Here is a 14,823-nt window from a genome sequence, read left to right on the forward strand (position 1 = left end):
TGGACATCGGAGGCCGCTCCTTGCGCTGCGTTGCAGGCAGGAACGGCGCGACATCCATCTCCTCGTCGGGTGCCAGAAGGGTGCCCGGCGGACCAGGCCCCTCGGACTTGGCCCCCTTTCTGGAGCCCTTCGTTTGAGCCGCCACCGCCGAGGGCGTCCGGGACACCAAAGGTGGCACGGGAGGTGTGGTGGCGGTGGGAGCCGATGCGGGGCCCCCGGTGTCCATCCGATCGGCACCCTCCAACGCACTGGAGGTCGGGGAGGCAGGGGCGGGAGCGGCACCGGTCCCTACAGAAGAGGTTGTCACCACAACCGCTGCTGCCTCAGCAAGCGGCGTGGCGACGGATTGGGCTGCCTGAGGCACCCCAGGGGGGGGGGCGGTGGAGGGACCAGGTCAGACTCGCTGAACTGCGTCCCTGTGGACACCAGACGCCGCTCCGCCCCCCGGCGAGCCGCGTCGGCGTACCTCCCCAGGGGGAAAGAGGCGAACCTCTTTCGCGCCTCCGGGAAGGTGATGTTCTCAGTGACCTTCACATTAATTATAGCCTTCTCCTGCTTAAACTTCTCGCACTTTCGAGAGTAGGCGGCATGGGGTCCCTGGCAGTTGGCGCAGGTGAGGGTTGATGATGGACAATTATCAGAAGGATGATCATGCTGAGCGCACTTTGCGCAGGTCAGACGACCACGGCAGGAGTTGGTTTCGTGCCCGAACCGCTGGCACTTAAAGCAGCGGCGCGGGTTTGGAATGTAGGGCCGGACATTACAATGTACAAAACCTGCATTGACATACTCTGGGAGTGTGGACCGGTCAAAAGTGGATGATGTGCTTGGTCGAAACTACTTTGTCATCCCTCCTCATAGTTATACTTTGTCATCCCTCCTCATAGTTATACGCCTCACAGCTGTCACGCCGTGATTTCTCAGGCCCTCCAGCAGGTCAGCATCTGTCTCATTCATCAGGTCTAGTTCGGAGATGACACCTTGAGTACTGTTCAGGCTCCGGTGGGGTGTCACCCTGATTTCAAGATTGGCTATGCGAGTTTGTTCAAGGAGGATCTTGGCATGCTGTTGGTTGTGTACTTCAACCAGGATTTCTCCAGTTCTTTGTTTTTTGGCCTTATATTTGTCACCAATGATGCCATCCAGAAATTTTGATATTAGGAACACGGACTGTGATGCAAGAGACTTTTCTTGATCACTGGATTCCAACACCAAAAAACGGGGGTAGTTATCGGGCTTTGGAAGACTGAGGGTTGGGAGTGGGGGAAATGAACCTTCGGTGCGGCCCCTTTTCAGGGGCCGATCATGTTTGGGGGGGGGGGTTTACGATTATTCATATGGCATGTAATAGAAGCAGGGGACGGGGGTACTTTCTTCTCAAACCTTACCCTGATAGCCTGAGAGGTCCCGGAACTCCCTGCCTGGTAAACAGACAGGGAGCCCATCCGCCGGAGCTTGACCTGGGCTCCGACGGCCACCGTTAGTGGTTTCTAACCCTCCACCTATAAACACATCGCCACGGTTGGATCCAGCTTATGTTTGGGGGCTCGGGGTCCGCGGTATTGCCAGTACCGTCACCAAGATTGCTCAAGGTGCCCCGTGCGGGGCTGATTAGCATGCAGAATCTCATACACGTCGTCAAGATTATTTAGAAGGCCTCTGCAGTTCCATTGAACGACATTTTTTCTTCCCATTATGATGTATTAGAGCTACTGGAGTGTGACTATTTATGTAGGGTCTTTCGGGGCTTGGACTCTTGGACGGGGTTTCTTTACCTCCTCTGGAGGTTTAGATGGAGAGACCCGCTCCTTCCGCTGCAAAGCAGACAGGAAGGGTCTACATCCAAGTCATCATCTGATTTGGAAGGGGTACCCGGCGAACCGGACCCCCCGGACCTCTTTGCGGTGCCCTTCGTTTTGGCCGCGACCGCCGAGGGCGTCAGGAGCGCCCCGGGTGGCACAGGCGGTGCGGCGGAGGTGGGAACTGCTGCGGTTTCCTCCGGCTCCATCTCCTCCGGGCCCTCGCATGTGCTTCGGGCTGGTGGAGAGGAGGACACAGAGGGTGCAGCAGCATCCCCAACGGACGTGGATGCCACCACAGCCGCTGCTGACTGAGCAGGCGGTGCGGTGGCGGGTTGGGCCGCCGGAGGCAACCCAGGGGGGGGCGGGGGCGGAGGCGGGACCAAGTCCGACTCGCGGTACTGGGTCCCCGCCGAAAAGAGACGCCGCTCCGCCCCCCGGCGAGCTGCGTCGGCGTACCTCCCCAAGGGGAAAGAGGCGAACCTCTTTCGCGCCTCGGGGAAGGAGATGTTCTCGGTTACTTTTACGTGGATTATCTTCTTCTCCTGGTGAAACTTCTCACAGATGCGGGACCATGCCGCGTGCGGCCCCTGACAGTTTGCGCAGGTGAAGGTGGTGGAGTCGCACTTTTCAGTGGGGTGGTCGTGTGCGGCGCGTTTTGCGCAGGTCTGTTTGCCGCGGCAAGAAGTCGTAGCGTGCCCGAACCGCTGGCACTTGTAGCAGCGGCACGGGTTAGGTATGTGCGGACGTACACCACACCTAATGAAACCAGCATTGATGTGCTCAGGAAGTTTTGAACTGCTGAATGTTAAGATTACGCGCTTTGTTGGTATTTCTACATTGTCACGACGGATGGTGATTCTCCCGACAGCTGTTACGCCCTGATCCTTCAGGCCTTCCAGAAGGTCGGCCTCTGTTTCACTTAGCAGATCTGGCTGAGATACCACCCCCTGCGAGCTGTTGAGGCTGCGGTGGGGTGTGACAGTGATGTCCAGATCTGCCATGCGGGTTTGGGTCAGGAGATTTGTGGCTTGCTGCTGCGTCTTGACTTCAACCAACACTTCGCCTGTTCGTAGTTTTTTTGCCTCGAAAGTTTTGCCAATGGTTCCTTCAAGGAACTTGGAGACGAGGAATACAGATTGGGAGGAGACGGGTTTGGATTTGTCTATTGATTCAAGGACCAAAAAACGGGGATAGTTGTCATGTTTCGGAACGTTGATAGTTGGTAGGGGTGAAAAGGAAACTTCGGTGCGGCCCCTTTTCGGAGGCCGATCACGTCTGGGGGGGGGGGTTTGAAAATTCCATATGATACATGGGAAAGCAGGGAGACGGGGGTACTTTCTCCTTTGACCTTACCCTGGTAGTCAAAGATGTCCCGGAGCTCCCTGCCTGGTAGACAGGCAGGGAGCCCATCGGCCGGAGCTTGACCAAGGCTCCGACGGCCACCGTTTACGGCTTCTACCCTTCACCTTAAAAACCCATAACCACGGTAGGTCACAGCTTATGTTGGGGGGCTCGGGGTCCGCGGTATCGCCAGTACCGTCACCATGAATACTCAAGGTGCCCCGTGCGGGGACGAGTGGTCAAGCTGGGTGCATTTTGCACAGGTTTGCACAGGTGAGGTGGCCGCGGCAGGAGTTTGTGTCGTGCCCGAACCATTGCCACTTGAAACAGCGCCGCAGGTTCGGGATGTAAGGCCGGAGTGGACATCAGATGAAACCTGCGTTGATAAATTCTGGAAGGGTCGACCTGTCAAAGGTTGAGATGAGATGCTTCGTGGGTATTTGTTTATCATCTCTTCGTATGGTTATGCGCCTGACCGCTGTTACGCCCTGAACACGAACGCCCTCCACCAAGTCGGCTTCAGCCCTGGGAGCTGTTTAGGCTGAGGTGGGGCGTGACTCGGATGGCCAGATCGACGATGCGGATTTGAGCAAGTTCATCGGCCTGATCCTGGCTACTTACCTCGACAACGATTTCACCGGTTCAGTGTTTTTTGGCTTTATACGATTCTCCAATGACACTTTCAAGAAATTTTGCAACAAGAAATACCAATTGTGAAACAAGAGGTTTTGATTGGTCGACTGATTCAATCACCGTGAAGCAAGGGTAGTTGTTTGGTTTAGGAGGACTTAAGTTCGGAAGTGGTGGAAACGAAACTTCGGTGCGGCCCCTTTTCTGGAGCCGATGTTCGGGGTGAGGTTTAGATAATACCTTAAGCTATAGTATAAAAGCAGGGGATGGGGGTACTTTCTCCTGTAACCTTACCCTGATAGTCAGAGAGGTCCCGGAGCCCCCTGTCTGGTAAACAGCAAGGGAGCGCATCCGCCGGAGCTTGACCAAAGCTCCGACGACCACCGTTTGTGGTTTTGGCCTTTCACCTTAAACTTCCTAGCCACGGTAGATTACAGCATGAGTATGGGGTTCGGGGTCCGTGGTGTTACGAACCGTCACCAAGATTAGTCAAGGTACCCTGTGCGGGGAAATGGAAGCCAAGCAAAGTTGTAATGTTGGTTAATCGAGACTTTAGGAATAATGAAACTAGACATTTTTTCGGACACTGAACAAACATTAAAATGGCCTCAAAAGCACTTTTTAAATATCTGCCATACCGTAAACTTGGTTGTCAAGGTTTCAACAGCAGCAACTGCATGCACATATCCTTGACACGACGAAGTCGCAATAGATGCCGTCTGAAGTGCTATGGTGTCTTTAAATTGCAGAATGGCAAAACATTATTGGCATTCCTTGTACCATCTACCACAAGCAGCCTCTGTGAAAGCTATGTCTGACCAAGGAGTAAGCTAGGAGCAGTCAAAACCAAATGCCCCAGCAACCTGGTTTCCTGAGATAACTGGTCAGCTGAATGCTGCGACGGTAGATATTGTTAACTTGTGTGCACTCAAACAGACCGTTCTGGGGCCTACCAGAGAAAATTGTGCCCTCAATTTGCGTTGAACAAATGAAGCAGATAAAGTTCCATCCCCGGTAGTCATACCAAGAATTATCAATCATGAAGTCGCTGTCTAACCAATGAACTAAAGGTGGAAACTAGTGAATTTAAGGAAAATAAATTAACAACGGTGATGTAAATTAGTCTGCGACCTATTTGTAGCTGCACTGTTAAGTTTATTCCCTGTAATAAAATATTTGACTGTATAGCAAACATCTGGTGTCTCATTTCATATGTAAAAAGCAGCCGAAGAAAACCCCCAAAATACTGAACACGGCAACCTCACCTACTGCAACGATAACCGACTAATTTGCAGCGTATTATCAGCTAAATCAACTTTCAAAAATTTGACTTCTTGTTTGTTATTTATGGCTTCTTAGTGCGAAAGCATTAGTTCATACAGGAGGTCAAAAATCGGGCGTTGCCATGGCCAAGAGATAGCACGCACTATGGTTAGTGTTAGCCAACAAAAAATATCTCAGGGGATGCTTAGAACTTTTTAAGAATACACTGACATACAAGACATATGCTGATGCTAACTGATCATGGAAATTTACTTCTGCAATGGAAACAAACTACACGGAAGAGTGTGGGGGGGAACATGAGTATACGGATATATAATACCAGTGTTCAATATCAGTCATGGCTCTTCCCTCGTTAGAATTTTTTATTAAAGTCCGCACCTGTACAAACAAGCGCAAATTATGCACTTCTCAAACAGCGGAAACAAACTTCACCAGGTAGTTGATGTCAGATTACGCCTGGCTGCGTTCCCTCACTTTCTGGACCTTTATAGCTGCCTCTTGAAGGTATCTACAAGGAGCACATGGCACAAGCACTAGGCACCATGTGCTTTTTGCCAACAGAAGGCACTGTCCCGGTGGGAAATTACATGAGTACTGCACATGCGCTTGCATGCATATGAACGGTGACACATCAGAATTCCTTCCCTTTTAAATGGGTGCAGTTTTTTGCATGTGTTGGTCTTCAGAGCAGGAGTCTGTGTTCAAGTAGGCACTCTGCGTTAGTGGGCCAGCCCAGATGCTTGAGGAGGACACTCGATGCCACTGTCTGCCACACTTCCCACCCACAATCACACTTCCTGCACTAGCATGGAGCAATGGTCACGTGTATGGTGGGGCGACAATGTGTTGACAAAGATGGAAATCTTTGCTCGGAGCCAGGGGTCGTTGTAGGACGAAACAGGCCCTCCCTTGAGATGTCCACCTCTTGACGTGCTGCACAATACTGCTTCATAATGATCTACAAAAAGGGGCTTGCTGCCCTCTGACCTCGTAGGAGTGAGTGTCTGTGCACACACCCATCCGGGCCCTTCTTCCCCTCCTGCACTACAGGTGGTAGATGTGCTTCTCCTCGTGTGCCTTCTGCTGCTGGCGATGACAGAAGGCCTCAGGGCAGAAGTGGCAGCGGAAGGGCTTCTCGCCCGTGTGGGTGCGCACGTGAATGTCTAGGCTGGTATGGTAGGCTAAGGCCGCAGGGCACAGGTGGCACCGGTATGGGCGCTCGCCCGTGTGGGTGCGCATGTGGCTGTCTAGGGTGGTATTGAGGGAGAAGGCCGCCGAGCTTTGGTGGCACCGGTATGGACGCTCACCCGTGTGGACGCGCAGGTGGTTGACGAGGTGGCACTTCCGCACAAAGGCCTTGCCGCAGCTGTTGCACAGGTGGTGGCGCTCGCCTGTCTGGGTGCGCAGGTGGGTTACCAGGTTCCCCTTTGCCACAAACGCCTTGCCCCAATGGCTGTATTGGTGGGGGCGTTCGCCTGTGTGTGTGCGCCTGTGGTTTTTCAGCTTGCTCGAGGACGGCGTCACGTAGCTGCACTGATGACAGCTCAACAGCCGACGACCTGGATGGGGGCCGTGCTGCCCCTCGCTGACACCTGGGAAGGGAAAAGAGAAACCTGGAACATAAGCGGTCACATGACTAAAGCGCTGGGAAGGCTAGCGATTGGGGGAGAGTGGCAGGAGTAGAAGGACAGGGCTTGGTTGGCACTCAGGGCTGGTGCATTTGGCACCAAAAAATACACGAGGCGATGAACCAACACAAAAGAGGAGGGAACATCTCTATGGGTGCCAGGTGAGATGCTCTGCATTGGCAAAACGTGCCTGGGCGTTGCCTATGAATGCAAATAAGCCCTATTTCTTGTTAGGCACTCCTTCGCTCAGAAGGCTTTGAAAATTTCGAAATTGTGGTTTGTTCAAGAACGACACACCTAGTACTCGCACAAAATCTCTTCGGATATTGCTCTCTGTGCTGACAACTGCAAGATTCATGAGTACCCCAAAAATTTCAAGTATCTACTGGTATTCTTGCCACACCGCTGGCGCCTCGAAATATGTCCCCCACAAGTGGACACTCAATTCAGCAGAACCTTTCTAAGCGAATTCACTTCACGGCGTCGAGGGTTCCTACCTCAGCCTCTAAGCCAAACTTCTACACAGAAGCACCTGCCAAACAAAAAACAGTTTGAAAGACAAAAACAACAGTGGTGGCGTAACTGAGGCCAGGATAACAGCCCTACTAGACAGAATCTCGGCAGTGTTCACCAAGATCAGAGTACATAACACAACCAGCTGTCAGGCTATTCGACAACCTGAGATGACAGCGAGTAGCAGCAAAAAAAAGGGATAAACTTCTGTGCACAGCTTCTCAACACTAAAGCAGGCAGTAAAATGAAGATAGAACAGTCAGTTTTGCACCATGATGAAAATTGTGGTCTGATTATTGACCCAAACCTTTAAAACCTGAAAAATGAATACCATAGCATCCAGTTGTAGGTTGACAGCTTTTTTCGAAGATACCATTGACAGTACGGAAGTCAGCCTGCTGTCATGACCAAAGAAAGTTGACCCAGTTGCAACAAAGGCTGGTCGGTGATGATGATGATGATGATGGTTTGATGTTTATGGCGCAAGGCCAACTGGGGCAAAGAGCGCCAAAACAATAGTCATATATGAGAGGTGATACCTTAAACACTAAGTAAAATCAGCAAAAACAAAAGTAAAACCACAAAACGACAATGAGCATGACTGGTGTATAGGGCCAGATTTCATGATGCGTGATAGGAAATGAGGGTTAAAAACTTGACTTCTGACAAAAACTCAAACACACGTTTCACGGAAACAATGGCATCGTCACCTAGAAAAAACGACGGATGTAGGGGAATATGTTGTCTGTAGAGTTCTCTGAAGTGTTTGTGTCGTGTTGTGTGAAGTGCCTTGCATGTGATTAGTATGTGCACTACGGATAGGGCCTCTCCGCACCTGCTGCACTGGGGTCTAGATGATCCCGTCAGCAGATACGAGTGCGTCGCATGGGTGTGCCCTATCCGCAGCCTACCCAAGGCGACTTCCGTGTGTCTGTTGTGTGAGTCAGTTGTGTACCGTCCCAAGTGTGGCTTTATTACATGTAGTTTGTTGTCTGTCTGTTCGTCCCAGTGTGTTTGCCATGTTCTGCGCAGGTGTTGTCTTATGTGTGGCTTGAGGTCTGTGTAGGGTACCGTTGTAATGTCCACAGTGTTCCTGAGTGCAGCCGCACCGGCCCTCTCGTCTGCCAACTCGTTCCCAGAGATCCCTGCGTGTCCTGGGACCCAGCAGAGGACCAGCTCATGCTTTTGTGCATACACGGACATGATAGTGCAGAATACAAGATTAACTATGTGGTTTCTGGGGGGTGTATGCGATGACAGTGAGCGAACAACACTCAAAGAATCTGTATATATGATGGACGTTCTGGCTCCATTGAAATTAGGACCATGAGCAGCGCACGACACCATACTGGAGGTATTAGAAGCGTCACTATAAAATTCTGCACATGTGTATTTAAACTGCAAGGACAGAAAGTGCTGCAGTATTGCAGCTCGTGGTACACGATTTTTGTCAAGTCTCATAAAAGAAAGGTCGCACGACACAGGGCGAACTTGCCAAGGCGGTAAACTGTTAGAAAAGGATGACCTGTACACATCTAAAAACGAAGCACTGAGATCCGAGGCTCGCTCTCTCACTCTAAGTGAAAAGGGCAGAGGAACGGATAAGCGATTTGCAAAGAGCAGAGATGTTGATGTATCGTTAAAGACAGGATAAAAAGGATGATTATTCAGTGATGAAATTTTAAAAGCATATAGCAAGTCCATGTACGTTCGTTGGTTCTCAAGGCTCCACTTATCACACTCGACATACAGACTCTCGACAGGGCTAGTGCGAAAAGCACCCGAGGCGAGACGAAGCCCCAAGTGTAGCACTGGGTCAAGCATTCGCAACGCTGTTTTAGTCGCCGACCCATATACCACACTGCCATAGTCTAAACGAGACCCAACCAAAGCAGTATAGAGCCGTAGTAGGAGTTCTTTGTCGGAACCATAAGATTGATGGGAGAGAACCTTAAGTATATTCATTGTTTTAAGACATTTATGTTTAAGTTCCTTGATGTGTGGAATGAATGTGAGTTTCTGGTCAAACACAACACCTAAGAACTTGTGCTCCTTGTTCACAGGAAGCGACACGCCATTAAGAGTAATGTCTGGGTGCATATGGACCCCGCGCTTCCTGGAGAACACAACGCAGGAGCTTTTTACAGGATTTAATTTAAAACCATTCTTGTCTGCCCAGCCGGCAAGTTTCTTTACACCAAGCTGGACTTGACGTTCGCAGATTGACATATTGCATGATTTATAGGATATCTGCACGTCATCTACATACATGGAATAAGAGATTGTAGGTGGCAGTGCCTTACCAAGAGAGTTCATTTTTACTATGAAGAGAGTGCAGCTAAACACGCCACCCTGTGGCACGCCATTTTCTTGCACGTAAACGTTTGAGAGTGCACAACCAACTCTTACTCGGAACGTTCTGCCTGACAAGTAACTAACAAGAGTGTTTAACATGTTACCCGATAAACCGAATGACTTGAGGTCCCTAAGGATCCCATAACGCCAAGCGGTGTCGTATGCCTTTTCAAGGTCGAAGAAGACAGTTAAACAATACTGCTTATGCGCGAAGGCATCCTTGATGTACGAGTCAAGAGCTACCAGCTGATCGTTCGTCGATCGCCCCACCCTATAGCCTGCCTGGCAGCTCTCGAGAAGACCGTTGTACTCGAGGAAGTACACGAGCCTGCGATTTACCATCTTCTCGAAGAGCTTGCACAGGCAGCTCGTCAGGGCTATAGGACGGTAGCTTGAGGGGGACGACGGGTCCTTTCCCTCCTTCAGGAAAGCTACAACTATAGCCTCCTTCCAAGAGTTTGGAATGTGCCCCGAAAGCCAAATCTTGTTATATAGGTGTAAGAGTGTTAGAAGAGTGTCTGCATGCAGGTGTTGTATCATTGTGTAGGTGATGTTGTCTGGGCCTGGAGCTGAGGGTTTACACGTGCTTAGAGCAGCCCTCAGCTCATGTAGTGAAAACAGGGAGTTGTAAGAAGTCTGTGATTTGTTGCTGTCGCGTAGGGACTTCTTTTCACAACAGGTTTTATGTTTCAGGAAAGTGTTTGTGTAGTGTGCTGAACTGGACACGTGTTGGAAGTGTTGTGCGAGTGTGTCAGCCTGGTCTTCGAGTGTGTCCCCTGTAGTGCTGACCAGAGGCAGGCTGTGTGTTTGTTGTCCCTTGAGTTTACGTATTCGTGTCCATACTTTCCTTGTGTCTGTGTAGGAGTTTATTGATGTTATGAATGTACGCCAACTCTCTCGTTTTGCCTCACGGCGCACACGTTTTCCTAACGCCTTGGCCCGTTTGAACAAGAGGAGGTTTCCCGACGTGGGGTACCGACGAAGGACACCCCACGCCTTGTTTTGGGCCTCTCGCGCCCGCCTACACTCCTCATTACACCACGGCCTCCGCTGGTTGCGCGGGGCACCAGAGGCGTAAGGAATTGACTTTTTGGCGGCGTCGAGGATGTGCGCCGTGAGGAGTTGGGTAGATTCTTCAACGTGTAGGTGTCCTATGTATGTGTGGTGTAGTTTGGATGTCTCTGTAAATGTATTCCAGTTAGCTCGTGCTTCATTGAACCTATTATGGGAAGATGGAGTGCATGGGCCTTTACCTATGTGTGTTAGTGAGGTGGGGAAGTGGTCACTGCCAAATGGGTCAGTGCCCACACCCCACTCGAGAAGTGGAAAGAGAACTGCAGAGCCAATAGCCAAGTCAAGATATGAGTATGTATTGTGTCCTATGTTATAGTATGTAGGCTGTTTACTGTTGAAAAGGCATGCTCCAGAGGATGTAAGAAACCTCTCTATCAGGCGACCGCGGGCATCCGTACGAGAAGAGCCCCAAAGAGAGTTGTGAGCTTAAGGTCGCCTGTAAGAATGTATGGTTCGGGCAGCTGGTCAACCCTCGCCTCGAAGTCAGAGCTCGAAAGTGCATGATCAGGAGGAATGTAGATAGAGCATACCGTTATCAACCTATTAAATAATATCGTTCGAATTGCTACAGCCTCAAGGACAGTGTTCAGAGTGACAGGGTGGCAGGCTAAGGATTTCCGGGCAATTATGGCCACACCGCCAGAAGAGTGTGTGCAGCCATCCCTGTCCTTTCTGAAGACCATGTAACTATTCCAGAAATTTGTGTGCTTGGAATTCAAATGTGTTTCCTGAACACACATCACACTTGGCTGATTAGCATGCAGTAGTTCGTATACATCGTCAAGATTTTTAAGAAGGCCTCTACAGTTCCATTGAATTATGTTTTCTCTTCCCATTATTTAGTGTGAGAGCTACTGGAGTGTGTGTGTTTGTTTATGTGTCGTTTTTCGGGGCTGTGACTCTCGCCTTTTTTGGCTTGTCGGGAGGCTTTGGCGTCGGGACGCGTTCCTTGCGCTGCGTTGCAGGCAGGAACGGCCCGACATCCATGTCGTCGTCGGATGTCCGAGGGGTGCCCGATGGACCGGGCCCCCCGGACTTGGCCCCCCCTCGGGAGCCCTTCGTTTGAGCCGCCACCGCCGAGGACGTCCGGGGCGCCAGAGGTGGCACGGGCGGTGCGGTGGCGGTGGGAACCGGTGCGGGGCCCGTGGTGTCCATCACCTCGGTACCCTCCAACGCACGGGAGGACGGGGAGACAGAGGCGGGAGCAGCACCGGTCCCGACGGAAGAGGTTGCCACCACAACCGCTGCTGCCTCAGCAAGCGGCGTGGTGCCGGTTTGGGCTGCGTGAGGCAACCCAGCGGGGGGCGGGACCAGGTCAGACTCGCTGAACTGGGTCCCAGTGGAAACCAGACGCCGCTCCGCCCCCCGGCGAGCTGCGTCGGCATACCTCCCCAGAGGGAAAGAGGCGAACCTCTTTCTCGCCTCTGGAAAGGTGATGTTCTCGGTTACCTTAATGTTTATGATCTTTTTTTCGAGTTGGAACTTTTCACACTTGCGGGAGTACGCTGCATGCGGCCCGCCGCAGTTCACACAAGACAGGGTATTGGATGTACAATTATCGCTTGGATGATCATTCGCCGCGCATTTCGCACACGTCGTTCGGCCACGGCAAGAGTTCGTACCGTGCCCGAACCGCTGGCACTTAAAACAGCGCCGCGGGTTCGGGATGTAGGGACGTATTGAGCACCGGATGAAACCTGCATTTATGTGTTGTGGGAGAACTGCGCGGTCAAAGGTCAAGATAATGTGCTTGGTGGGAATCTCCTTGTCGTCTCTGCGGATTGTGATGCGTCTCACGGCAGTGACGACCTGATCCTTCAAGCCGGCAAGGAGATCCGCATCCGTTTCGTTCAGGAGGTCTGTCTCGGATATTACACCCTGCGAGCTGTTGAGGCTCCGATGGGGTGTGACCCGGATGTCTAGATCAGCCAGTCTAGTCTGAGCTAGAAGCTTTGTGGACTGCTGCTTGTCATGTACCTCGATGAGGAGTTCACCAGTTCTTTGTTTTTTGGCCTGATATGATTTTCCTATTATGGCTTCAAGATACTTGGCGATCAAGAAGACTGACTGAGATGCAAGAGGATGGGTTGGATTCAGGGACTTCATGACAAGAAATCTAGAGTAATGATCTGGTTCAGGAAATGTCAAAGATGGCAATGGGGGAAACGATACTTCGGTGCGGCCCCTTTTAGGGGGCCGATCACGGTTGGGGGGGGGGTTTAGACAATACCATAAAGCATAGTATAAAAGCAGGGAGACGGGGGTACTTTCAGCCAAAGAGGTCCCGGAGCTCCCTGCCTGGTGAACAGACAGGGAGCCCATCCGCCGGAGCTTGACCTGGGCTCCGACGGCCACCGTTCGTGGTTTCTAACCCTCCACCTATAAACACATTGCCACGGTTGGATCCAGCGTATATTTGGGGGCTCGGGGTCCGCGGTATCGCCAGTACCGTCACCAAGATTGCTCAAGGTGCCCCGTGCGGGGCAAAGGCTGGTCGGCATGAAGCCCAACCTCGAATATTCAGTCGATGATGATAGTTCGGCTTTATTGGCGCAAGGCCGACTATGGGCAAAGAGCGCCAAAGAAGAAGTTACTGAATTATGATGAGACCGTACATACTAAAACATGCGACTAAAAGTAAATGTGATGCAAAACAAAAGACAATGGAGATGGCTGGTGTATAGGGCCAGGGTGATTACACATGATATGACAAGAGCTGCAGAAAGTTTACCTCAGCTAAAAACTTAAAAACACGTTGACTAGAAAACATTGGTTCGTCGGCTAAAAAGTATGATGGGTGCAAAGGAATGTGTCGTCTGTATAATTCAGGGAAATGTTTGTGTCGTGTTGTGTCAAGTGCCTTGCATGTGATTAGTATGTGGACTACGGATAGGCCCTTTCCACACCTGCTACACGTGGGTCCCGAAGTTCCAGTGAGCAGGTGGGAGTGCGTAACATGTGTGTGGCCTATCCGCAGCCTAGCCAGGGCGACTTCAGGGTATCTGTTGTGTGAGTCAGTTATGTAGCGTCCCAGTTGTGGTTTTATTACGTGTAGTTTGTTTTCTGTTTGTTGACTCCAGTGTAATTGCCATGTGTTACGAAGCTGTCGTCTGATGTGTGTCTTTAGGTCGGTGTAAGGTACTGTTGTAACGTCAACTGTAGTCATGAGAGCAGCACCACCAGCCATTTGGTCGGCGGCCTCATTGCCAGGGATTCCACAATGCCCTGGTACCCAGCATATAGTTATTTCAAGATTTGAGGCATAAGCAGACATTAGTACCTTGAAGAGAGCATTTATGACATAGTTTTTAGATGACCTTCCTAATGACAGTGCCTGTACAACGCTTTGAGAGTCTGTGTACACAATGGACTTGGGAATTTTATGTTTGATGATGTGGTTTGAAACGAGTAAAATGCCATATGCTTCTGCCGTGTAAATACTGTTGTGAAAATTCATTGTTTTGCTTACTCTAAAATTTGGTCCGTGCGCTGCACAAGATACCGTAGAACCAGTTTTCGACGCGTCGCTATAGAATTCTGCGCACCTGTACTTGTCCTGCAGGAACAGGAAGTGCTGCAGAATTGCATTCCTGGGTACCCTATTTTTTTCTACAAGAGTGAATGACAGGTCGCATGATACAGAACGAAGATGCCATGGTGCGATGAAATTATGAATGGGTGTCTTGTGCGTGTCCGAAAGGGGGACATTGAGTGCAGTAGCCTCCTCCCTAACTCTGAAAGAGAACGGTAAGGGAATAGATGGCCTGTTTAAAAAAAGTTGTAAATTTGATGTATCGTTCATGATGGAATTAAAAGGATGGCTGGTCAGAGACACGATCTTGGATGCATACAACAGGTCAACATACTCCCGCTGATGCCCTAGGCACCATTTGTCGCACTCGACATAAAGGCTTTCGACAGGGCTAGTGCGGAAAGCGCCGCTTGAGAGGCGAAGGCCAAGATGCAGCACTGGGTCGAGCATTCTCAGTGCGGTCTTTGTCGCCGACCCATACACGACACTGCCGTAGTCGAGCCGGGACCCCACCAACGCTGTGTACAGGCGCAGCAGGAGTTGTTTGTCGGCCCCATAAGATTGATGTGAGAGAACCTTAAGAATATTCATTGCCTTTAGGCATTTACATTTGAGCTGTTTGACATGAGGAATGAATGTAAGTTTTTCATCAAATAAAATGCCT

General features: G+C 50.9%; 1 protein-coding gene across 4 annotated transcripts in view; it reads right to left on the bottom strand.

Annotated features, from left to right (window-relative positions):
• Nucleotides 1-5,386: 5,386 nt before the first annotated feature.
• Nucleotides 5,387-14,823, bottom strand: part of LOC144166326 (uncharacterized) — a 156,240-nt gene continuing 146,803 nt past the window's right edge. For all 4 annotated transcript variants that reach the window (XM_077695855.1, XM_077695853.1, XM_077695854.1 and 1 more), the window contains exon 4: nucleotides 5,387-6,649. In XM_077695855.1, coding sequence (XP_077551981.1) covers nucleotides 6,102-6,649 — 548 coding nt within the window. In that variant the 3' untranslated portion in view covers nucleotides 5,387-6,101. The remainder of the gene's footprint in view (nucleotides 6,650-14,823) is intronic.

The sequence above is a fragment of the Haemaphysalis longicornis genome, unplaced genomic scaffold (assembly GCF_048455015.1).
Source record: "Haemaphysalis longicornis isolate Haplotype H1 unplaced genomic scaffold, Haemaphysalis longicornis Haplotype H1 scaffold_169, whole genome shotgun sequence".
NCBI lineage: Eukaryota > Metazoa > Arthropoda > Arachnida > Ixodida > Ixodidae > Haemaphysalis > Haemaphysalis longicornis.